Raw genomic sequence first — 27,632 nt, forward strand, 5'->3', positions numbered from 1 at the left:
TATTGTAATGTTACTCATATTTATTTACACTTTCTGGTCGTAGGTTAAATTAATAAACACTCTTTCTTACGAACTTAATTTATTTAATTATCTCACTCTACACTTCACTGATTTATATAATTTAGTTATCACTATCTCTTAACTAACTTATGTAATTTATTCAAATTCTTTGATTACTTTCTATTTTGGTCTGATCAATACGACTATTTATGATAAACCGAACTAAATTACGCTACCGAAACTGTTTATATATATATATATATATATATATATATATATATATATAAATATATAATTATATATATATATATATATATATATATATATATAAATATATATTTATATATATATATATATATATATATATATATATATATATATACGAGGCATATTTTTTAAGTAACTACCGTTTTGGAATTTGAAAAAGAAGTGCAAAAATTATTTTTTTGTTAACCGCTGTATTACAACTGTTATGACTTCGTTATCGTCTTGAAGATGCTGACCGCCCAGGTGTTTCAAGTGCAGGAACAAATGGTAGTCGCTGGGCGCCAGATCAGGGCTGTAGGGAGGATGATCTAGAGTTTCCCATTGTAAAGATTTTTTGAGATCTTTGGTCCGATTAGCCACATGAGGACGGGCATTGTCATGCAGCAAAAAGATACCCTTACTCTAGATTGCACGACGCAGATTGTTCAATGTCTCACAATAAGACTCTTCATGGATTGTCTCATTACGAGGCCGAAAGTCCACTATACCATACTCCTTTTCTGTCCCAAAAAACTGTGCACATGATTTTCCGGACAAAAATTGTTTGTTTAAACTTCACTTTTTTGGGTGATGATGAATGTCCCCATTCCATGGATTGTTGTTTCGATTCTGGTGTGACGTAGGCCACCCATGTTTCGTCACCAGTAACAATTTGGTCTAAAAACTCTTCACCTTCATTGTGGTATCGCTCAAGGAAAGTCAATGTACTACCTAAACGTTGGGTTTTGTGCAGATCCGTCAACATTTTTGGAGCCCAACGTGAACACAATTTCCGGTATTTCAAGTTCTCGGTCACAATGCGATAAAAAACACTACGAGAATATTGAGGTAAAGTAGTCGCACAATGATGAAATTGTAAAGCGTCAGTTTCCTCTCACATTTTCGTCTACTTTCTGCACCAAATCATCATTAACTACCGAAGGACGCCCACTCCGTTCTTCATCATGCACATTTGTGCGGCCATCTTCAAATGCTCTTACTCATTTCCTTACCATTCTATCACTCATAATGTTTTGTCCGTAAACTTCAGAGATCTCACGATGAATATCGATCGTTTTTACGCCTTTAGCACTAAGAAATCGTATAACAGCCTGTACTTCACAATCGGCGGGACTGACGATTGTCGGAAGCATCTTAAACACTCAGTAAACAACGTACACAATGAAGAATCAGACTGTAATGGCATGTAGGTAACCAACGCGCATGTGTGGAACGCCGACCTTGGAATTGCGGTGGCGGAATTGCAAAACGGTACTTACTTAAAAAATATGCCTCGTATATATATATATATATATATATATATATATATATATATATATTTCTGGAAAATAAAGATATAATATAAATAAACAACTTGCTATGAAAACATAAATTACGAATGCCAAATATTTTAACAAATGCTCCGCCTCTGCCGAGTTTCATAATTCCGCTACATCCAATCAGGACCTGCTCCAGGAACAAGATGAGTTCGAAACAGTATGAAGGTGATGACAATGTTAGCAAAACAGAACTTGGTCCTGCTGAATAAAAAACATTAAAGTAGTCAGAAAAACCAATTTCTTTTTGTTTTTTCAGGTGTTTGCAAATTCCTGTAAGTAGTGATATGATTTGTGTGAAAGTTGATTATTAAATCTCTAACACTAATAACGTATGTCGAAATAACTTTGGCATATAATATTTGATAATATAATTTTGTAATAAGGATCTTTGATGAAACTTTCATCATTTAATATGATTAACGGCTTACGAACTAGTAAACCAAAAATTTGAACTAAATGGAGAAATTAAAGGGCCCATGCTCCTCAGCTAGGCGTACTTCTCTCATTAGGTCTCGGATGACTCGCGTATTTTTCAAAAAAATTTTAACCGTAATTGTTCATCTATCATAAACTATGCGAGATAAAAGTGCTAAAAATCTTCAATTCGACGTGCCTGAGGTAAATTAGAGAGGATATTTTGTTTTGGCATGTTGTTTCGATATGAGAATTCTGGTCTGGCGGCCAAAACAATATATCGTTGGTATCTGTGCTTTTTGTTTTGAGTTATATTTAGGACACTTCGACTTTTTTGGTTTTTGTACCATTTCTTGCTAATTTCCGCAACGATGCTCTTTGAAATATAGTATTCACGCTCTATCATCCTTGTGGAAACCCCGACTTCGTCTTTTGCTCAGTTTTTCTATTTTTTTGGGTGAAAATACTTGGTTTCCAATTTTCAGATGTTGTGACATGGTATTGTTTCTCTACATTTGGCTATAGTAGGGTTAGAGCTTTTCCGTGAAATATTTTGAAAAATGCTTAAGGTTTTGGTCAACCAAACTATGAATACTTCTCCTCGCAAGACAATTCAATGCAACTGACATAAAAAAGATTTGAATAAATGATGTCAAGAGAATAAACTATTTTTTGTTTCCATAGTTATTTTGGTATTGTATTATTAAAACCTATTTTTTAAACTTATTACAAAGCTATTGCGACATTCATTATCGGATTCAATACAACTAGGTGATGGTTAGATAAATCTAAGGAGCTCCTCAGATAAGACGTTTAAAGGAGAGACAAAAGCAATGAAGTAATGAATTTGCTATAGCTCCATTTCAACCAAAAATTTAGAAAATCATTTTAAGTATCTAATCTAGAAACTGTCAAGCAGAGAAAAAATGTCGAACACTGAACCTTACCTTGCTCATTCAGTCTTCACCAGCTAAGCTACTGACTTGAATATTTCAAATATTTTGGGGAGTAGGGTTGTAGATAGACTACCCACGTGCTGAGACTAATTTTTAAATCAGCTCTACCCGGTCCACTTTAACGTCTTCGGTGCAAATGTAAAAGAAAATGTCAAGGTGCTTGTGAGTGCAAACAAGTAGGAATTAGTTGTTTTGTTATTTGCCAGTATTTTTGTAGGCAAATATGGAAATACATCCAGAGTTGCCATTCAATTCAACGACGATTATGACAATGAAAAATTAAATTCTGGATTTAAACATGCTCCAAAAGTTTTGTGGAAAATTGTTTTCAAGTTAATCACAAGAAAAGGTTTAATAGCAGCAAAATTTGACAACCTAAATTTTATAATTCAACCAAATAGTAGAAAATACACATAAGAAATCTTCATGGTAAAGCTTTTCTGAACTAATCTCCACCAAAAAATTTTTTCGTTATGGTTCATTTTCATTTGTATACAATAAGCAGTTTTAATCACCGTTTAACTTGAACATTCGTTTTAATCCATGGAGTGGACATCGACCAAGCCACTCCAACATCATATTAGTCACGTTACCTCATTAAATACTCTATGACAGTTAACAGTGGTTTTGAATGGTTGGTTCCAATGTAATCCCACAAAATAAAAGTCTCGTTTTATAATAATTTCACTGATATATAAAAACCTTTATTCTTTAGGTGTCTTTAGAGACAGGTAGGATCAATGTGGATTGTGTGAAATAAAAATAAATCTACAGAAACATGTCAGTAAAACCGTTCAGAGACCTACAAACACGCACGTGACGATTTTAAAACTGATTTGAGATCGTTTTTCGTAGGATTTTGTAGTGAAAGACGGTTAAGGGTTTATTTGGTGGATAGGGCACTATATCAGTCAATCAATGAATGTATAACCATTTTAAATCTACCGGGTATTGTGAAGAACCAAATATTTTATTTTGTAATATACTTTATAAGATAATGAATTGTAGGAAAATTTGAAAAAAAAAATGAAATAATAAGATGGTATATAATTCTAATGTGCATTAAATTTTTCTCAACTCATACTCAGCAAGACGAAAATTACAACTATTCTAGTAATAGTTACCAGGTTAAATAAAAATGAGGTAAACTGAGTTATGATCCGATATACAGATATTTTCATATTCATATTTTCAATATATTACAATACAAATATTACAAGAACTTTTTATCACATTATTTTTCAAAAATTTCGCGAAAACTAATTTTTAAACTAGCACCATACTTTCCAGAAATCGTTTCCAATAGGTATATACTACTCTAAGATGAATTTCTCCAAACTTCTGAAACAATTGAGAACAAAAATGTAACATCACAGGACAACAATCATAATGGCGATTGCTCGAAATTGCTCTAGAGCAAAAATTATTTTTAGCGCATTTTATGGGAATTTATTTTGAGCGCGATGTATTGTAAACATATAGAACAAACTTAAAACAACCGCCAGAATCATGATATCTTGAAAAAGTCTCATTCTCAAGTAGACAAAAGTAGAACAAACCTAGAATAACAAACAATGGAGCAGCCTCCAAATTGTTTGTAACTTTAAAATATGGTGCCAACTTCTTGGAGGTGTTTAGGTCAAATTAGCGTCAAGTTTTCTTCATTTCTTCATTCCAATTTTTAACAATTTAAACTTTTAACGATGGATAGATATTCAATTGATACTCGATTGAATAGTGCTCTAAGATCGTCGATGCTTTGTGCGAAAAAGGGCGTTCAAATCAAAACGCAATTTTGTACATTTGGTACCATACTCAACAAAATGTGTCCACATTCGGGAGAATTGTAAGTAAATTCTGGAAAATGAGATGAAACCATGCGAGCACATTGATGCTGTTCGAGATAGTGTGGTAGAAGACATTTGCTGACGTGATGAACAACTACAAATCTCATGTAGATCACCGATAGGAATTTTGAATAAGGGCATGAATTTACTCGATTGACTCAAAAGCTTTCTGACAGTCGTTACGCCAAATGATTGGTTGTATGAAGAAAATATGCTAAGAGATGAGGCATACTTTCACCTCGGTGAAGTCGTTAATAAGCATTAGAGCAAATGATAATTCACGGGAGAGTTTTGAGACGTCGTTTGCATCCTATCGAGTTACTCTTCAACATCATACTTCTTCCAAAATGGGGTCGACCATAAAGTTTTCGTAAATGTCACTTGACCTACAAAAAATTGGTCTAGAAGATTCAATGGCCATATTATTTTACGTTGCGTCGTAGTTTTGTCAATTAGCCACCACAAACATATTATTGGGTATAAACCATTGGGTACATTTTTTTCAGAAGGATTATATTTAAAAGTGGAAATTCACATCAATTCAGATTTAAGTACAATTCAAAAACTAGTGGATGAGATAATTTGTTACTTTAATTACTCTATATCTTTTTCAATTTTTCAATTAATTCTCCATCCAAAATGACTTCTTTGCCTTTACTATTTGCCTTTACTATTTCTAAACTAACTTCAAACGATGCAGCAACAGATGCTTCAGCAAATTTTGGTTCTTTATTAAATTAATTCGTATGATGATCCAGCTGTTTTTCCATTTTCTGCACTATTGGTATCAGCAACAAAGATAATCAGATAAATATTGAATTATAACACACCAAGAACTGCAACCGATAAATTTAACATGGAAAGCCAGCCTTGGTGATCAATTTCCTTCGTATGCGACCGTGAAAAATTGGACTACAAGCTTCAAAAGAAGTAAATTTGCCATTGAAGATGATGACCGATCGGGAAAGCCAGTTTCTGTGTCAGTACCCGAAAATATCGATGTATTCATGACATGATTTTATCAGACCCTCGAATTGGGGGCTAAAACGGATATCTGAAGCACTGAATATTTCATACGAACGCTTTCAACATATAGTTCACGTTAATTTGGACATGAGAAAAATTGCTGCAAAATGGATCTCCAAATTTTTGAGAGTTGACCAAAAGCGTGCAAGGGTAGAAGCATCGCGTTCGATCTGTGTTCGATTTGAAAACGATGTAGACTTCTTAAACCAAATTGTTACTATGGATGAGACTTGGGTACATTCCTACGATCCAGAAACAAAGCAACAATCGATGGAATGGCGACACTCTGGTTCTCCAAGACCTAAGTGTCCAAAAATTTGCTGGAAAGGTTCTTGCTTCAGTTTTTTCAGATTGCCATGGAATAATCATGATTGATTTTTTAGATAAGGATAGACCAATAACTGAACATTACTATTCGACATTACTGACCACTCTACGGAAAAAAATTAAAGAGAAAAGACGCAGAAAGCTATCCAAAGTTGTTTTGTTTTTGCAGGACAACGCCTCTGCACAAATCTCAGGTTACCATGCAAAAAACTCGTGATTTAAGGTTTGAATTACTAGAACGCCCCCCTGATTCACCAGATTTGGCTCCGTTCGACTATCATCTCTTTCCTTAACTGAAAAAAATTTCCTTCCAACGAGGAGGTAATATAAGCTGTGGAGATCTGGTTTGCAGAGCAAGAAGAAACACTTTTTTTTTTGAGTTAGAGTCTAGAGACGTTGCAGTTTCGATGTTATAAATGTATCCAATTAAGAGAAGAATATGTTGAGTAATAAAATATTTTGATATTGAAATTTTGTTTGGTTCTTTCATTACATTCATTTTAATAAACAAATAGGAACTGCAATATGCTACTTCGAGTGAATAGTGCTATAAATCTCTTGAAATTTCTTTGACACATAATCCAGAATGAGCCATCGCATCCTCTTGGTGGAGAAACACTGATTTTTTCTTCCACAGTTTAGGTCATTTTCTCCTTTTCCTTAACGAGTTTTAGGAGGAATGTAATGGTAATGATCAGGAGATACACAATACCATAAAATATATCTGAAACAATAAACAATAATCATAGCTTTGAACTTTGATCGTTCGAGCTTTTTTGACTCTCGATGAAAATGGGCTCTTGCGTAACATTAATTGGCACTCTCAAGATCATAAACGAGAACCACGATTCGTCATTTTCAGAGAAAATATTGATTTCAATATATCTATGAATAGTTTAAATTGAGGATTCTTATTTTTCTTATAAGGAAATTTGATTTTTAAGTAGCTAAATTGATCAATTAGCGTTCTTAAAAATGAAAATATAAATTTTTTATGTTGCTCAGTGTATAGCAATCTAGCAATAGGGAAATATTCTAAATAATTCTGAACTTTTCGGTAATTTATTTTTATGACAGGTTCTCCATTCTGAATTTCCTTGATAATATTTTCAACAAAACCCTAATAAAACTTCTGTACACTCTCCTTTTCTTTCATATATTTTTCTTTTTGTTACAGAAACGAGGGCACTAAAAAATATGCACATAATAGTGCCGGAAGCTGTTAAAAGAGGGAGCAACGTAACTTTGGTTTGTGACTACGATTTAGAATCGGCGGCTTTATATTCCATTAAATGGTATAAAGATGAAGAGGAATTCTACCGATTCGTCCCGAAAGAAGCTCCGCCTGATCAATCTTTTGACGTTCCTTTCATTAACGTTGATGTGAGTGATTCCTACATAAATATGAATATATGAATATCAATTTTTACCAATACTATGAGTTTTCGGTACAGAGTAGAACAATATCCAATTTATGAGTATATTTCCAGTTCAATCTGCCCCGATAGCGAGAGTGATAGGCACAAGAACAATAATTACATACAGTTCTATTCAAATTTTATTTTTCTCCAAGCTTTATCTCGGAATAATTGTGAAATAAGTTCACGTCTCTCCATTTCTCCAATTTGTTGTTGTTATAATTATTATCCAAGTTTCAGTACATTTAAAGTTTTATTGCAAAACGGCTCCTTAATGATCGCTACTCAAAAAGGTACATTAAAAAATTGGTAGAAAATATGTGAGATTTGGATTAAAGGTCTTTAATGGGTCTGATGATAACGTTTACACTGATCTAGAGCTTTAAGTCTTTTGAGTTCCACTTAAACAGATCTAAAGAGTATCTATCACCGGTTTATCACCATAAATAGAAAAAGTACAATAGAAAGTCGGCGTTTATCCTATGGTCGGCGTGTTGACATAGATCAACTTTTTACTTAGATTGCCTCGTCACAAACTTCATTTGGGTTAAGGAGAAACCTATAGTTAATTTATGGCTATTATTGTAGCAATAAAGATCAAGATAAATATACAAAGAAAATTATTTACTGATTTAGATAGTATCCTTTAACAATGCCCTGAACATTTGAATGGTGAATAATCATGTTCTTTATCAATAAAATGGAGTTTGAGTAACCAGTAAACTGAATCATGTAAGTTTACTATTTTCTTAATTCTATAATTCCCAATGTTCATTCCGCAAAAACTAGTATTTGTTGCAGCAAAAGCCTTTAGTCCTTATAAATAAAATGAGAAAATAGTTTATGTGAATCAGTGATTTGGAACTGGGAAAGCATCGATAAATATGATAATTGTTCCAAAAATTCCAATGCATTATAGAAATAAAGATACAAGTGTTTGTGATGAAACTGATGCAGGAAACTTAATTGCTTTGAATCCATAAATGCAGATGCCAAAATGTCAATTAAAGATTGAAGCCTAATTATAAACACAAGTTAAACGCATTTGCAAAGAATTTAGAAGACTTTAGAAGAATGTGCCGAAGCAAGTCGGCTGCAGTTCTTTTAGTCTTTAGGAGAACTATTTTTATAAAATCTAAATTTTCATTATTTAATAGTTTTTTCAACGATCCGACCTTGCAAAAAAATTGATATTGAAGCGGTGGTAAACCCAATCACGTAGTTAAATCGAGAAGACAGTTTTTTAAAAAACGAATGTTTGGTGTACCGAACTAGGATCCATCATCATTCATCATCATTGAACGAACTTCTTTCAGATATTTGAGGAATTCATTTCTTCCAACCTGACGGCTGCCGAGATCATTCTATTCAAAGGATTATTGATTGCTTGAATCATTTTGATATTTTGAAAAACAGAAGAACTCACGCGCGATTAATACAGTATAATTAGTACAGGCAGTTTTCTAATAATTCTGAAAACATATTGAAACAAAAGCAGATATAGAAGGGGATTAGTGGAGTCTAACATCTAATCTAAGGTTGTCAACTTATATTTAAACAACTCTAATAAGTGTAAAGCTAGTAGTGGTAAACCAAGTGTCAATTTTTCAATGAAACGATAAATATATTGAAAAAAAAAATAAGGATTACATCAAAAGATAAAATTAGAATTTTTTTTTTAAAATAAGCTCAAAACAATAAGGAAATAAAAATAATGGTATTATTATCAAAAAAGAGTCTGGCGCTCGGTGTACTAGAAACTAGTACCAAAGCGCTTTAAGAAAAAATATTTATAATTTTTTTAGTTTGATGTACTTCAAAAGCGGTTTTCTTAGTTTTTTAATACTATATTTATTTTTCACTTTTTATTTTGATATGCCATGAAAGCATGATTTTTCATTTTCCTAAACTAAATTCATTTTCCACATTTCAATTCGATTTATTGTCAAAAATAAAATTCAGTATCGTAAATCTCCAGCAGGGGGTGCATGGATTTGGAATTCTTCTCGGACAATACAATAAAAGTGTTAAAATCTGAAGTAATACTGGGAATATAGGGATTCTCCAAGAGAGCGCAAACAGTAAAATTTGTAGCGATGCAAAAAGAAAATTAGCAGTGATAATTTCTTAAAAAAAAGTTGCCGACAAACAAACGTGAACGAGATTTGAACCCCGTGAATCCGGAGGTTGATGTTTCAGCTCGCTCGGCTAACGTACGCAATTGAAGTGGTGGGGGATACACTAACAGTAATAAGCTTCAAAGGAGAGTCGCAAACAAACAAATCCATGTAAGGTGAAGCTAGTATAAGCGTGGTAAAAATTTCAAATTAGAGTTCACAAATTTTGTAATTTAACAACTTTCTCTTTATGTTTTAGCAACATAGATGTTTGTTAAAAAAGATCTGCCCTTGGCAGACATGAAACTATAGTTTTCCCCCATGGTAATGCACCTGCATACACAGGCATATAAGTCCAAAACTTTTTGTCTAAAAATGACAAAACCCTGAAAAGAAACCTGGATGACATCGATTTCAGATTATTAAGAATATTATCAGGAAGCTCTACAGATAAATACAAAATATGTTCTTGGCAGTGATGAATGTTTTAGTGCTATACTTCAAATATGCTTGGTCATAGTAAAAACACGTTACTGTAGAGTTTTCGAGTTCGTAGAATACATTCACCAAGATCCCAGACGTCGAAAGATGGTGCTGCTGGTTTTACTTATACTTGACATCCGGTTCGTCTTTGTAAACCGGATTTATAAATTAAACAGGGTATTATTTTATTTGTGGTGGTGGTGTTGTATTTGTTGGAAATTTTCACTTGATAATGTTAAGCAAACCTACAAACGCTTCGATTTTCTTGTTATGTTCAATTAATATTAGCTTCTATTAAGCTAAGTTATCTTTATTGGCCAATATCTCAAACATAAGATATCTTTCCATCAAATGCAATCTGTTTCTATAATTGGAACTGCCATTTCATACAATTCATAAATCGAATCGAGGAGCCTAACTGGAAGTTAACCAGTCCAGCTATTGGTAAAACCGAAAGTAGTATTTTCCGATATCTTGGACCCCAATAGATGACTTCTGTGACTTTGAAGAAACCAAATTATTTTTATTGGTTCGAAACCTAGCAAATAAAATGTAGTATGTATTAGTTGACATGGATAGTAAAGTTAGGAGAATGACGTTTTTAAATTAAATATCATAAAAATGATTTCCCTCACTTATATTCCGAACCTCGTATATCTGACAATGTTTTCCCACTTTTTTCATTTATATCATACATCTGAGAAATAAAAAATAAAAAACTGAATGATAATAATATTTTATATACTTTTTGAATATAGAGAGTGAAGAATAATAATGAAAATATCTTAATTTTTATGGTCTACTGAAAGTTTTATCACATTTGCCGGTCCAGCAATTTTATTCAAGAGCTCTAAAAATCGAAATCACTTTCTTTTTTATATTTCTCGTATCGTAACTCCTTGTTGTAGCTAACAATAAAAAATTTCACAAGATGATTTACATTGTTTTCAGGAAGCTTATCGGAACAAAGCAAACTGGAAGATGCTAGCTGAAATAACCAATAAAATTGTAGTTAAACGACCTGGGCTGGCTCCACGATAAAACCTTTGGTAATAATGGCTGAAAGAAGGTTAGAGCGGGTAACGATCGTTCGAAAGAATACTACGTTCAATAATTTCCATTTACCCAGAATAAGATGAGGAATTGATATTAATCGAAATTAGAAGCGAATAAACCAAAGCTACAAGTAGGAAAAGTAAATTTGGATGTTAATTTTGAGGAGAAACTGAGAATTAATTAATGGTTTATCGATTCTTCCAGTTCGCGAAATAAATGACAGCTCCTATTAAAGAAGTTTTTTCAATTATCAGATAGATTTCATGACTTTGATTTATGCAGTCATAATCAATGACCAAACCTGAGAATACATCTTAATTTCGTTCTTCAACTTCTACCTTGAGTCAAACCTAGAAATTCCCACTTCTCATGCAAACGTAGAAAATAACATACAAACGTAGAAAATAACATACAAACGTAGAAAATAACATACAAACGTAGAAAATAACATACAAACGTAGAAAATAAGATGCTGCTGGTAGAGGAATAGGGTTGATCAAGGGGATGAGGCCCCCAATTAGAGAGATCTTAATGAAACCATATCTTCAAATATGTTGTAGATACAAGGTTGGTTATAATTTTAGCGTCGCGCATCTAATGGTACGTGCTTGTTAATCGAGTCTTATTGCACGATTTATTGTTGGTTACAAATAACATCACTGTTTTTTAATGACCTTCTTGTTCAACAACCGTCACACTACTGGCAGACTTCCGTTACAGAGTGGAACGTTTCTAGCAATGAAACCCCTCTACGAAGAGCCGATTCGCAGCGTGTACCACTTCGCAGAAACACCGTTCGAATAAAAAGACTTATCTTGCTTATATTTTTCATGTTTTTTTTGTTAGTATCAGTTGTATTGTGTATATCAACAAGATAAAATGGAAAGAGAGATCTACAGTATTGATACTAAGGAACTCATATTTAAAGTTGAAAAACCACCGATATATGAAATTCTAGATGAGAATCTTATAGCGGTGAAATCTCAAAATTCGTTGATTGCGGTTATGGCTGCACCCGGTACCGTGCCGGTAAAGAACGCGTGAAAAAGAAGATGAACTCCTGTTACACACTTTGAAGGCACAGTATATACAAAAAATTTTTGAGGCTAATATTCGGTTCACGATAATCCATTTGAAGCACTACCTGGGCAACTACCTGTATAGTTTTAAGGGGGGGACTATTATACTATTATATCTGGCATTTTCCTTATATAGTTTAAAGAGAAATTAAGAATTTATAAAATTTATTTGAATTTAATACAGGGTATATTTGGCTTACATTGTTGTATCTTTGTTTAATTTGAAATTTTCTAGTAATGATACTGTTGAATTTCAATCTTAAATTTGCTGAGTGATACACAATATATTATTATTTGGATATCCGAATTTTGGAGTAGCTGAACTGAAATAGAATTATCGATACGTACTATTTATCAAAATTAAAAGTTCAGTGACCTAGATGGATCTGCCACCATAGATAGACATCAAGTTGTCGAATTTGACATAAAACTGTAAAAATATTAGCACGAAATATTTATGTAATGATATTTTATATGTTACCCTGTTAGTGAAGCAAGCGCCGTTGGCTTGAACAGAAGAGGAATCAGTAGGAAATTACTACGGTTCCAAAGGGAGCTGTGCTTCTAAACGCATAGAGATGTACTTTATATTCCCCGATCAGGTTCATCATTTTGTCCGTGCCTGCCCCATGACGTTGTGGGACGAACAAATACTTTTGCCATAATATTACACCTTTGATGTCCTAACTGTGACCATGATAATCATTATCATATAGATCCAAGTGGCGCCTGTCGAAGTTTTAACAGCTGTCGAAAAAAGGTTTTAATTTTTTTTTAAATTTTGTCTGTATCCTCTTTCCATGAAAAGATATTACGTGGATAAGAATCATACCACTACACCATTTAATATCATAGAGAGAATAGGTAAAAGTTATAGAAGAAACACCCAAAGTGGAAGTTGAAAAGACAATAAAGTAAATAAGAGATGTAAATCTTGCGCTAAGGAGGAAATTCCATCAAAAATGATGGAATGGATGGGTAAAGAAGCATGACAAATAGAAATTATATCAATAGATTTGCCGTGTTATACGAAACATTTATCGAAAGTGAGAGACAATAATACGAGCATAACACAACGATAATCAATCATCAAGAGAAACTTTTCAATGTCTACTAACATAAAATTAATCAGTTTTGTGTCAAATTCGTAAACCAAGTTGGAATCTCTGGAACCGTTGGTGATATTCATACTGAATACACTGTTTACACCACCACTACACCAACACATACAGTTACAGTTACTGATGCGCGTTTTGATAATCAAGTTATCGTCTTCAGAGACTGACCCACTAACTTCAGTCACTGAAAACGATAACTTGGTTATCGAAACGCGCGTCCGACAGTGTAATTGTAAGTATTGGTGTAAACAGTGTGTTCAGTATCAAATTCGACAGCTTGAAATCTATTCATGCTAGCAAATCAATCTAGAGCTTTTAATTCTAATTGAAAAATAGATTTAAAATAGAATCCTTGGTGTTAAACGTCCGGGAAATAGGTGGTTTGTGGAAATAACAATATCGTATAATTATCGATTTGCTACCACAAAGAAACTACTAAGTAGAAAGCTACTACTTATGGTGGGAGTAGAACCATCAGACACCGCAGAATCTACCAGACTTCGTGTCAGTAGTTAAGGGTCAATATTCTGCCGTATGATGTGGGAAGATTTAAAATTTTTGGTACTAGTTTTAGTGCTATAAATTTTTATTAAAGCTCTCCCTAAGGAGATGTGACTACGTCAACTCGGTTTATAAAAAATCTACATATTTATATATTCCATCATAGTCTATTCACTTTTTCTAGTAAGCCGAAAATTTCGATAACAAAAAGACGTTTTAATCAATTATGTACTATTCTGATATGTACTATTATCAATCTTCATGTATTAAGATATTCCTGAATTTTGTATTAGGTTCGTTTTGTTCAGATTCCTTTCTATAATAATAATAAAAAAACTAACATTTTCTGAGGGACATGGAAAAAATGGTCATTACGGTAATCAGACAAACAGTTTCAATTTACTTTAGAAAATTTAAAAAGTTTCGATAGTATTTTAAAAGCGAGAATAAGCTTCAAGAAAATTACAGTCAGCAGATGTAACTCTTTTCTTTACATTCACAGAATTGTTGGTTCTTTCCCTACTTATTTATTATTCTCGTTTTAGTTAGGTTTCTACCGTAGAAACATTCTTATAGCTAATTAAATATAGTATTTGAAAAGAGCTTACTGTTTGTGACCGAATGAATTATATGGTATTGAATACTGAAAAATTAGAAGCAACGTTGGGTATTTATAGAATTTCTACAATTTATAAACTTTAATCGCCTCTTATTACGTTGTAAGAACTTTACTAATTGTTCATTACAACTAATTCTACTTCTACTGTATTCGCAAACAACTATTCCCATCTTATTCAATCAAACTATGGTGAATTGAATCAATATTGGTTTGTATTGTGTTGAAATAAAGATAGAAATAAAAGAGAAGGTTCCTTAGGAGAGGTCAATAAACTGCAGTATTCTTAGCTCTATCATTTATTGTCATAGTGAAGTTTGACATGTTTAATGCTGAACGTGTTGCTATACTAGTGCTATTTGAGTAGTTTACAGACAATTGAAACATTTTCTTGGTCAAAAAATGAAAATGAATCATGAACATTTTCGTACGATGATTTTCTATGAATTTTGGTGTGGATTAAACCAACAGCAGTCTGCCTATCAACTCGATTCGGCTTTTGGTGATCTAGCACCATCTCGAGCCAACGTGTTTCGTTGGTTTTCCGAATTCAATATTGGATGAACATTTGGCTGTCAAAATGATTTATTCGCTTTGGATACCGCATAATTTGACAATCGCTCAAAAAAAGCTCGTGTCGAATGGTCTAAAGAAATGCTGAAGAAATTAATAGTGGTGCTTCGAAAGACGTTCATAAGATCGTGACAGTTGACTTCGCCTTCTTCTACTTCCTTGCACCTACAGTACGTTGGCGCTTATGGTCAGCTTATTGGACATTTGTTTTCGACCTACGCCTCTCTTTCCTTCGATATTTTCTTGTATTATCAATTGGGATGTTGTATATCTTCTTCCAATAAGAACGTGACCCAAGTATTCAACCTTTTGCACCTTGATCAAGGTGAACAACTCACTCTCACTCTTCTTAGTATATCCTCGTTCCTCACTCTGACTGTTCATAGTATACATTCTTCGAAGATCCACATTTCGAAGGCTTCTAGTTTATTGATGAACGATATCTTTGATGTTCATGCCGTACTGTAAAATTGACCACACATAACATTTGATTATTCTATACCGAGGGTCAAAGGAAAGATTACGGTTACACAACATCGGTTTAAATTTATTGAATGCCTGTCTTGCGTGTTCAATGCGGCATTTAATTTCCTGCCGAGGGTCCCTCATTTATAGTATCCCTAGATATTTAAACGTCTTCACTTCAGTTGGGCACTTAAAATTGCATTTGTACTTATAGCCATGCACTTGATTTTTGCTGCATTTATTTTTAAGCCATATGATTTCCCAATATTATTTATTTCATCCAGTAATAATTGCATCTCGAGAACGTTCTCTGTGAGTATTGCCGTATCGTCTGCATATCGAAGATCATTCAGCGGGTATCCTTTAACATTAACGCCATAATCAGAGTCCTCAAGAGCTTCAGCAAAGACATTCTCTACAGAGATGTTGAACAGGATAGGAGACAAAATATACCCTTGGCGTACCCCTCTTAAAACTTTGAAGTCTTCTGTGTTGATTATCTGATTCAGCCTAACCCGTGCTCTCTGGTTCCAGTAGAGGTTTTGAATAATTTTTATATCTCTGCTGCGATGTTGGCGCTCTGCAGCGTTTTTATCATAGTGTCATGCTTGACGGTATGAAACGCCTTCTCGTAGTCGATAAATATGATGTAAACGTCTTTTCGTTGGTCAATGCAGTTTTGAACGAGGGTATATAGGCAGAAAACTGCTTCGCGTGTACCCGTACCGCTTTTGAAACCAAACTGGGTCACTCCACATAGTTCTTCTAACTTTATGAACATCCTTGTGTGAAGGTGACAGAAAACTGATTAACAATCAACTGTATGGGTCTACCAAGTCGATGCAAATCTAACAAAAGCACTTCAAAACAAATGGTCATTTGTCTCAAAAATTAAGTAGCAAATCTTGTATAACCAACGGATGTAATAATTCCTGGTTGGTGGATATTATAGTGTATAGAAACCTAGCGGGAAAAAATATTGTCCGCATTACAAGAAACTTAGAGTGGATGTATACAGCTATAGTGAAACATACAAGCACGTACTGAGCTATTGCTTGAAGTAGCTGAACCAGCCCATATAAGAAAATACAGTCTCTCTGAACATACATACACGCCACTGAATAGAAGAAAGTTTATCAGAAATTCATTTATAGACTGGTATCATATCGTGAAGGTGAACTGGGGTATGATCATAAAACGTCTAGATAATACCTAAAAGTCCTTGAAGTTCCAGATCGTAACAACACCCAGCTCTTATTTTCATATGAAGAGATATTACTGATAATAAGAGATAAACCGTTTACTGCTATACTATGGTTTATTCAAACATGGTAATAGTACAATTTTTATGATCGACAAAGTAAACTCCAACATCATAAATCAGTGGCGGAGAATTTGTAATATAATGTGCGTAATTATTATTTGTTTTAGAATAAAACGTGGTTTTCCTCCTGAAATATATGGAAATCAAAATTTACTTACATCTTCGTCTCAATTTACCATTTATTTCAACTATCAAAAATGGGGTGAGTTGTAATCTTCAAATAAGATTGAAATAAGTAAGTAAAATAGTCTCAAAAAATATCGATCAAATGTATCATTTTAATTACTTGGGAGGCAAAATAACGAGTCAAGGAAAATTTTTTTTACGAAGTAAGAGAACAAACAATGGAAGCGACTCGAATTTGAGACGATATCATTAAATATGCAGCAGAAACAAGTCTAGATAGAAGTAGAACACTACAGATAATGAAAACAATCGAAATGGAAATACTAAGAAATATACAAGGCAAAAATCTACGAAACAAAATACGGAATGAAAATATGGAACAGCAAAGTGAAATACAGGACATAGGAAGGTGAGTGAGATAGAGAGAAATTCTCAAGCAAACATATAAAAATAGTGAAAAAAAGTAGATTTATTAAGAACGCGAATTAAAACTAGCTAGAAGGAAAAAGACCACAATTGAGACCACCCAAATGATGGATTTCTAGTGAAAACTTGCTAACAATGAACAGATAGTGGCCTATTAATGTGCTCATCCATGTTAGAAAGAAGAATATTAGTATTCATTGTTTGTCTCCTGTTTTCTGCACTTCTTTTTGATGATTGATTCAACGGTAATCATATTAGTTTGACCCATATAAACTTGTAAGTCTATATATGCCATAACAAAAGGTTATGAGACATTTTCATCGTCTTCCTCATATTATCTTGTAATGTCAGTAATGTCGAATTGTCATCATCTTCAATGAAAAATTTGCCTCTTTTGAAGCTTGCAGTCCAATTTTTCACGGTCGCATACGAAGGACATTGATCACCAAGTGTATTAAGCATATCTTCGTAGATCTGCTTACCTCTTAACCATTTTAAATATAGGTACTTGATGATGGCTCGATATTCCAATTATTCGATTTTCACAATTTCGGTGGACATCTTTCCTCTTTCAATTTATTGCGTAGCTTTGGTTTATTTTTTTGGCCTCATACTTTACACTGACACGCAATATTTTGTTTATGCATGGAACTGGTCTAGGCTAACTATATATCAATACATTTTCGTACGCACCTCATTCTCCGAGTCCGCTTGTTGCTTCTTATGAACATTATTTTTTGTTTACTCATTCCTCTATTGTTAACCAAATTATAGTCTTCACGAATTTCGTTTTGAAAAATGATATATAAATTGGAGTAGACAGTAGAAATTCATTTAAACACAAACTACTCGAGACTCGTAATATCGTTTACAAACATAAAAGTTATCCTCATAAGATTAACCGACAACGTGAGCGGTTGATATTTTTTATGATATCACGTAGTGTGCGTTCTATTTTTCGTTTATAGCGCGACCTTCGCAACCGAAACGATAATGCGTAAGAAGAAGTAATCTCCTTTCTTTCTATCGTAACCTTGTGACCTGAAGGGAAAATTAATATTGACTCTCAAAAGTCGTTATATCTACAAACGGTTAAACGTTCTACAAACACATTTAGAGTGATGAGAGTTTTTGAGAACATATTAATTTCCTATAAATTTTCTAAAATGATGTGATTTGAGACAAAAATCAATGCACCAGGAAATTTTTCGACCTTATTTTTAAGATATAATATATTCACAGTACTTTTGTTTTTATTTGACAGTGTTGATACTGAGTACTCTGATTCAAAAACTTTATCTATTCCAAATTTTTGTTTTTTCATGTTTTGTCTTCTCTTGCGAATAACCTCGTCAAGTCCTAAATCTCTCCCGTCAAATCCATTTGTTGGATTATTGTAATGCTTCCGTACATCAATGAGAAAACGATGAGGCGTTTCTTATGCATTTTAATTATCAACATCCATGAGAGAGTGAAAAGACATTAAACTGTAAAACACACTAAATATTCGTCGTCTAAGTAGCAACTGAGGAAAAAACCATTTCTTATTATTTTTAATGTAATTTTAAAAACCTAGTGCTTTTTAGTCAATCCATCATTTGAATAGTTCTGTACAGCAGGCCTTCTTCAATCCTCACCCCTTCTAATCCGAACCCCTTCTAATCTGAACACCTATATAATTCGAACGCCTCATTACTCGCATTTTCACTCATTGACAACCCAGTTACTAATCAAATGTCGAGTAGGTATGATACATAAAAAGAAGCACGTTACTGTCACTATTTCTGAGAAATGCGAGATTTAAGATAAACTCAAAAAAGGTATTTCTTTCAGTTCTCTAGCGTAGACATATGGTGTGGGCAAATCGACAATTTTTGATAATAAGAAGGGAGAACTGATACGATCTTATGTGGTGAGAACTGAAAAGGGTACCGGTACTCGAAAGACTTTAAAAACGTCAAGAAATCGACAACTCGAAGATGCATTATTAACATGGTTTATAGAAGAGGGACGCAAAAATTTTCCTGCATAAGGCGATATTTTGATTGAGAAGGTGAAGTACTTTAACGAAAGGCTTGGGCGAGGAGATTTTTTTTACCAGTACCTAATTGGTGACTGGAGAAATGTATAAAGATACTTGGAATAGGTCAACTCAAAATAATCGGCGCTGTAAAACAGTTCCAGGACAAATTTATGAATATTATTAAGGGGAAAGACTTATTTGCAAATCTGTAATACGAAAGAGTATGTTTTTTTAATGGAAAACGATACCAGACAAAACGCTGGCACCTAACTTAGAAGTAAATGCCCTAGATTGTACAGTTTCCAAAGAAAAACTAACTTTCATGCCCTGTACGAATGCTATTGGGACGCACAAACTGTTCTTGTTAGTCATTGACAAAGCACAAAAGCAACGAGACTTGGCATCTATTTGAAAGCTATCAGTACATTACATAGGGCAATTAACAATTTTATCCATGCCTTCTAATTGCACATTTCTCATCCACCCTATGAACCAAAACGTCACTCAAAGCATAAAGGTGAATTATGAGAGAAAATTTATGCTTCAAGTTTTTGCACAACAGGAATTGGAATCTGATTGTACTGTATCCGATGCCCTTAAGAATACTACTATAAAAAAAATTCTCATTGACCGAAAGTTGGCATTAGTGAAATCGTGAAATCCCCTGTGGCCTAAATTACACATCGATGAATAAATAGACGATGAGTGTGAACCCTTTTTCTTTTCCTCTTCTTAAAATTTAGTCTTGTTGCTTCTACTATTTAGCAGATATCTTGCTTTTGTGCCAAGTTGAATTTTCATCGTTTTCCCATTCATCTCATCGATCTTTCCATCATTCTGTCTACGTGGTCTCGGTCTCGTGAATCGTACTTTATCCTGAATTTTCAGAGCTTCTCTTATAACTTTATTTCTTATTTGAACTCTTTGGCTCGAGCTTCCCCTGCATATGTGAGTATAGCTCTTACGATTGTATTGTATATGCGTACTCCACAATCAATGGACATATATTTGTTTTTCTATAAAATCACAGATTCTTAAGGCCTTATTTACTTGGGTTCGAACCTCTTGTTGTAAGTTTCTGGCGCTTGTTATCTCGACTAGTAGGGATGCACATTGCATACACTGATGAGTGGGGTTATCGTTCACAGCTAGCTCACATCTTGTAGACTCATTTTTACAATTACCATTGATTCTGTTTTTTCTACAGATACCTACATATCAAAGTTTACGGCTGTTGTTTTGAACCGATAAAGGTGATCCTTGTTTTCGGTTATCAAGATTACGTCGTCCAAAACTTCTTTCACGCTATTAACCATTTTATCCATAATTAAATTGAACAAGAATGGGCTCATACTGTCATCTTGTCCAACTCCTTTTGGTGGTTTATCTACAGTCCAGTCATGCGCCTCTAAAACATAGAGTTTTTGTATATTTAGTCCTTTTTAAATGATTTCTAGCCTTTTAAACTACAGTTAGTGGTGAATAAATGCAAGACCAAGATCAAGTCCGGAATTAAGTTAGTCTTGGTCTTGGTCCTGCAATGTAATAAGTGGTAATGATCTTGGTCTTACAGCGTCCAGTCTTGTTCTTTGTCTTGTAGGGTTCAAATTGGTCTTGATCTTGGACCCATACCTTTGCAGTTCCTTAATTTTTTGGTATATTTTTATAAGAGGCAACCTTTCGAAGTATTTAAACTGGACAAAGGATTGAGAAATAAGGAATGGGGTGTTGGTGATATAAATATTTTATATATTCATATCACCATTTTATATATTTTATATAGGATGAATTTAAAGATTTTCTCAATCTGTGAAAATATCATTGGTCACTCTCTAATGGAAAATTCATAACGTTGAACCAGTACCAAGCGTTTCCAATTCACGCGCGGTGTCTGTCTTAAACACATGTTTCGTATCTGACCAAGTAGACATATCTTTGCCCGAAAAAATGCTTTCGTAAATTACGACACAAAGCTTCTCATTTGCCACTAAATACCTCCCGACAAACTAAAATATTAGGTTTTTTCAAAAAAGTTCAATAAATATGAAATTTACTGATGAATATACATTTTAATTTTCACTATGCTATTCATTTGATTTCATAAATTATATAAAGATTATCTGTGCTACAATCCGAACGCTCCATAAATGCGAACCGGGGTAAATTTTCGGAGTTTGTATTAGAGAAATCCTGCTATAGTTTTAGAACGCGTAAAATCGTTCAGGATTCAGAATTCCTAATAGACTCGACTGAGTTCAAGAGGAGAATTCCAATGTGTTTAAGCAAAATGCAATATATCCACCACGCACTTGAACAAAGTGAAAAAAAGAACAAAGAAGAAGTTATCTGTTTGAGAATTTTGCATTATTTCGATTAAATTATTTACATTTACAATACATTTACAAATAAGTATTGCACTCTGTTTTACATTTTCCAGATTAATCAACTAAATATGCTGCTATTTTTAGATTCAATTCGTTGTTGTTTTACCTTTTAGAAACTCTGTGTTTATCGTCTGTTTTAAAAGCAGTAACGACAAGTTAGTGCTTGAGACTCAGATTCGAATATCTCTGTAATGGATGACAGTGTAGTAAGTCGAAAACAAATACATGAATTTCCTGAAAGAACTATTGAAAAATATAAAAGGTAGGATAATATATACTTGAAATTATTATTATAACTTTGTTTACTGCTCAATTTTTCGTTTCTTGTAGGTATGTATATCGTTAAATTGATAATAGTTAAATTCTCTAATATTCTGTTAATGCATATTTTATGCTACATGTATCAAAACAGACCAGGATTTATAAATATCCAATCCAGTTGCCTCTCACAAAAAACCAAAAGTGATGCTCCCTGGTGGAATAATCATGTGTCCAAGATAAGAACCGAAACACGAAACCTTTTAAACAGAGCAAACTGTTCCGGTGACTGGCAGAGTTAGACCAGAAAACTTACCGCCTACAACAAAGAAATAACAAAAACCAAGCGACTTGACTCTACACCTGCGGCTTCAAGACTTCACAAAGTCTTGGCGTAGGGCAAAGCTAATACAACCATGGCACTGAGGAAACAGAATGGCAGCTTCACGGAGAGGGAGGAGAACAGAGCACAGCTCTTGATGAAGACTCATTTCCCAGAAAGCAGCAATCCAGCCTCAGTACACAAAATAACAGAACAACATGGGCTCTAAGCACCTTTCAATCGTTCAAGTCGCCAGAAGTGGACGGAATCATCCCAGCTCTCCTCCAAATAGGACTGGAGGATAACTTGCCACCCTTGGTCCGCCTCAGTAGAAGCAGCCTAGAGCTGGGTTACATACCAGAGCCATGGAGAAGGGCCAAAGTAACCTTCATACCAAAAGTAGGAAGGAAGGACACCACACATCTCAAATCCCTCAGACCAATCAGCCTCACCTCGTTTTTACTGAAAACTATGGAAAAATCTGTCAATAAGTGGAAACCGCTCCATCCATGACAATTTGCATATCAAATCTACGGAGACTGCTCCGACAAAAATTGACAACTGGAATTAAGAACTCTCTGACAAACAAAAGAAAAGTAGTATGTACCTCCTTAAACATAGAAGGCGCCTTTGACAATACTCCGTACCACGCTGTCAGAAGAGCATTAGATGCGAGATGAGTAGATAGGACAACTTCCAGATGGATGGCACAACTACTATTTACTAGAATAGCAGAACTGAAAGTAGGGCAAGACACCATTTTAATCAATGCAAACAGGGGATGTCCACAAGGGGAAGTGTGAAGCTTAGTAGTAGATGAATTCTTATGTGGGTTGACGGAGCACGGCATACCCTGTCAAGGATACGCAGAAGACATAGTTATCTACGCAAAAGGATGCTTTGAGAATACACTCTGTGACATAGTTCAAAGAGGACTCAAATATACAAAAAGGTGCTGTCGATCGGTAGGGCTAAATGTCCTCAACCTCAAACCCATCAAGCTAGACAGGCAAGTAGTCGAGTGGAAAACAGAGGGGAAATATCTGGGTCTCACACTAGTCAATAAACTCTGGAACAAACAAGAGATCACCAAAGCCACAAAAGCCCTCATGGTGTACAGAAAATTTCCAGGGACGAATTGGGGTTGTAACCCAAAGATCCTAAGGAGAATGTACACCTCTCAAAGGTACAAAGACTGGCTCGCTTATGTGCAACCGCCATGGAATCTTGCTCAACAGCTGCACTAGAAGTGATTCGGAATCTCTTACCTCTCCACATAGTTTAGCTTTGAGAAAAACTTCACTAAACTAATAAACTGTAAAAGCAAGTAGGATCAAAACACCATACAAGCAATGATCAGAAATGTCATTAAATGGTACACGGATGGATCAAAGACAGCAGATGGAACTGGAATAGGAGTGTACGGGCCCAGAACCAAACACTCTGAAAGTTTGGGCAGGGCACCAAGCATTTTTCAAACAGAAATTTATGCAATTGAAAAATATGTTCGGTACAACCAGGAGACGAACTATCGAAAATAGGATATCATCTCTAGCTCTATCTACAAATACTAACAGGAATTCTATCGGGGCACTGTCGCTTCAACAAACACCTGAAGACGCTAGACCTAGCAGATAATGTGGCGTGCAGGTTTTGTTGCACAGAGGACAAAACCTCTATCCATATTCTCTCGAGGTGTGAAACACTGAGGAACTCCAGAGCACTACACCTGGGAGTGCTTGAAATAGAATATCTCTCAATTGAAGTCATTCCACATTGTAGACTTTTTGAAAGGAGTGGGATTAATTGAACATCTGTAAACACTGGGTCCTCCAATATCGCAGCAAAAAACGGGGAAACAATAGATCCTTTGGGTCGCAGTGTATACGAGAGCCCAAATACATACATACATACATACATACATACATACATACATACATACATACATACATACATACATACATACATACATACATACATACATACATACATACATACATACATACATACATACATACATACATACATACATACATACATACATACATACATACATACATACATACATACATACATACATACATACATACATACATACATACATACATACATACATACATACATACATACATACATACATACATACATACATACATACATACATACATACATACATACATATATACAACGAAAAAGTGCTACCAAACCAATTCCCCGAAATCGTTCATTCAATACTTTTTACCATCTAACCCATAAGGAATGAACAAGAGCTACTTTAAAGTTTTCAGTAGATACTCTAGGATTACAGAGCGATGGGTTAAATTGTCGAAATCAAATTATCTGTGTGAATACTAAATTCAATTGAAATTTATGGTCACTTTCACAAATCACCCTCTAAATTAATAAAAAAGGGAAATTCCCACTTATTTTATATTCATGATATCCTCTTTGAGGGTCTCTACATATGGTAAAAGTTTGTAAAGTTCCTCAAGACTCACCCTGTATAAATTATAATAGACTTTTTACGTTAGGAAACATTCCTATTGTAGTTAACTAAATTCAAAAGGGAACGGCGTGTCAGATATTGTATATAGCCTAACCATATTTCACTTTCTAGTTAGTGAACTGGAAGCGTTCAAAAAAAACCTCAACCTCAATCAACAGTCCTCGAAGTTGAAGAAGTTTTGCGAGGATAAGAATGGTAAAAGTTAGTTTTTCGGAATCTTCTCAATTTATCTTTCGCTCTGGTTATGGTTCTGACTGAGATTAATTAATTTAATTTTTGCCAAGTCCGTATCGACAATCCTTATTATTAAAGTTGTTCAGGTCCCAAATGACGGATGAGTTTGATGAGATGGAGGTGGAGACTCGTCGGTTCAGATTTCCAATCATCGGTTCATCATATAAGGACATCGGAGAAATGTATCCTGACTTGATTAATTATTGAATCCAGTCGATTCGTGTCGGTTCGAAGGTGATTTTTCTACTTTTAAGTCCTTTTATTTATGATACTTCCATTTATCGCGTGGGCTGCTTATTCGAAAAAATATGGAAGATATATTAGTTTTATAGAGATAAGCTGACGGTTCAAATTTTAAACAAATGATATGGTAATTCTACAGTATATAGAAGTCATATGGAATAAATTCATTATTATAGTTACTGTACCTATTTTTTGTCTTCAACAAATTTCCTGAGATTCCGCAGTAAAAGGTGAGTGGATTGTAAAAGTGTTGGATTATAGTTTGGATTTCAAAAAACATAGGCATCTCAAAAAATACCTTGTTTTTTACAATTAAAAATTTTGTTATTCCTAGGCGATTCTTCAAAATTCCAGGGATATGGTCTAAAAGTGAATGAATTTATCTTTCTGTTTCTATGCAGAGATCATTTCAAGAGAATAACGACACTTTCTTCCGCCCCTTACTCTTCCATAATCAAAACTAATGAAAAACCAATTCTACAGTGGCGTTTCTAAAAGCTCTGATTAGGAAATAAGCTGTAGGTCTTGAAGAAACACAAAAATTTCATCACATATCCTAGTTTTCAATCGTGTTTGTGAGAAAAGTAACACTTGTACATTTATGTTCATTGCAATGGAATACAAGTCGTCAGACAGATTTTCGCATTTTCTAGGTTTGTGAATTCTATTGATATTTGTTGTCATGTTTACCAGTATTAACTTTTTCAGTCCCAATGAGTCATATATGTCCCAGCAAGAATAAAATTATAAAAATAAGCCATTGTCCAATTAGAAGTTGTTGGAGTTGACTGAAACTATTTCTGACATCGTTGATAGCGGTACAGATTATGTAAAAGAAGAAAAATGCCAACCAAAAATCGACATTTTCGTTTCCAAACGGAACATTTTGGTCAACTACCATTTGGCAAATTGGTACGACATGGGTTCCTGAAAAACATATTCAAATTTGGCGTAAATTAAGGAAGAGTTTGTTGAGAAATCGATTTTTGCAAGTAAAAGCCATTTTTTTGATTTTCTGAAGTTCCTGGAAAAATTTGTTTTGAAAGTATCTCAATCGAAGTAGATAAATTTTTTCGGCATTTCGTACATTTAAAAAAAATAGGTCCCGATAGGTCAATTTGGGCCATAATGGCGGTCATTTGAAATTAGTGTACCACTTGAAATGCTTAAATAGCATTATTCACAACATAGACTTTCACATGGCGCCACAGTGCTCAAAAAACGTTTTATGGAAAAATGAAAGTGGCCATATTTCTTCAAATTAAATATAGTATAATACCCGGAATTTGAAAAATATTAAGACATCGATTTTTTTGCTGGGTGAATCCATCTAGAATGAATGAGCCATATAGATCTAAAAATATTATTTCGGATCAGTTCTAGTAGCGAAATGTCGAAACTATCTAAAACTCTAATGAGAATAACGCTCCAAAGATGTGCCAAAATCGAAAAAACGTCAAAGTCGTTCGAAAATCAACATGATTTTCCTTTTTTTTTTAAATTATCGTAATATATTTCACGATTATTTGTTTTATAGAGTCAAACGGTCTATAAGAAGTGATACTCACTGGTGTTGTGGTATCTACGTGAGTTAATTCATTTGAGGTACTGCAAGCCATATATGCAAATGCTTGTATTGGCTCGGAGCTTATTTTGGAGGCGATTGTTGAGATTTGTATGAAAATACGTGAAAATGCTGTTTTTCTATTGATTTTGCTAAAGTTTAAACACACCTTGATAGCAAAGGCAATTGCATTATAAAATCAGCGCCTTCATTATTCGTTTAAGTTTAGATATTCTATTTTCAAAAAACAATAATCACCCATTTCCCTACTTGTGTAGAAGAAGTTCGAAGAAGTTCAATATCAGACTCTCAAAATCCTCAAGCATGATAGAATAGGAAATACTCATATCATATTAGATGTGAAGTTGCCACTTCAATTATGAACAAACAACAGAGGGATTAGTGGAATATATAAGCTTTAATAAGGAACATATTCAAACGATGAATGAGTTGGGGAAACTAACACTACAATACACATTAAATTTTACACAACTAGTTTTAAGTCTTTGTCAGCAGTTAATCTCAAAATGAACTAAAGAGTTATATTCTCTTGAGATTTGTAAGTTACAATAGAATATCCATTTGGATAACGATAAACTTGGAAACCAACATATTTGTTCATTTATTGGATTTATTTAGT

At 33.9% G+C, this 27,632-nt stretch overlaps 1 protein-coding gene across 2 annotated transcripts in view; it reads left to right on the forward strand.

Moving 5' to 3' along the window:
* Nucleotides 1–27,632, forward strand: part of LOC130442015 (uncharacterized) — a 218,773-nt gene that overhangs the window by 140,489 nt on the left and 50,652 nt on the right. For both annotated transcript variants that reach the window (XM_056775967.1, XM_056775968.1), the window contains exon 3: nucleotides 7,334–7,539. In XM_056775967.1, coding sequence (XP_056631945.1) covers nucleotides 7,334–7,539 — 206 coding nt within the window. The remainder of the gene's footprint in view (nucleotides 1–7,333; nucleotides 7,540–27,632) is intronic.

The sequence above is a fragment of the Diorhabda sublineata genome, chromosome 3 (genome assembly GCF_026230105.1).
Source record: "Diorhabda sublineata isolate icDioSubl1.1 chromosome 3, icDioSubl1.1, whole genome shotgun sequence".
NCBI lineage: Eukaryota > Metazoa > Arthropoda > Insecta > Coleoptera > Chrysomelidae > Diorhabda > Diorhabda sublineata.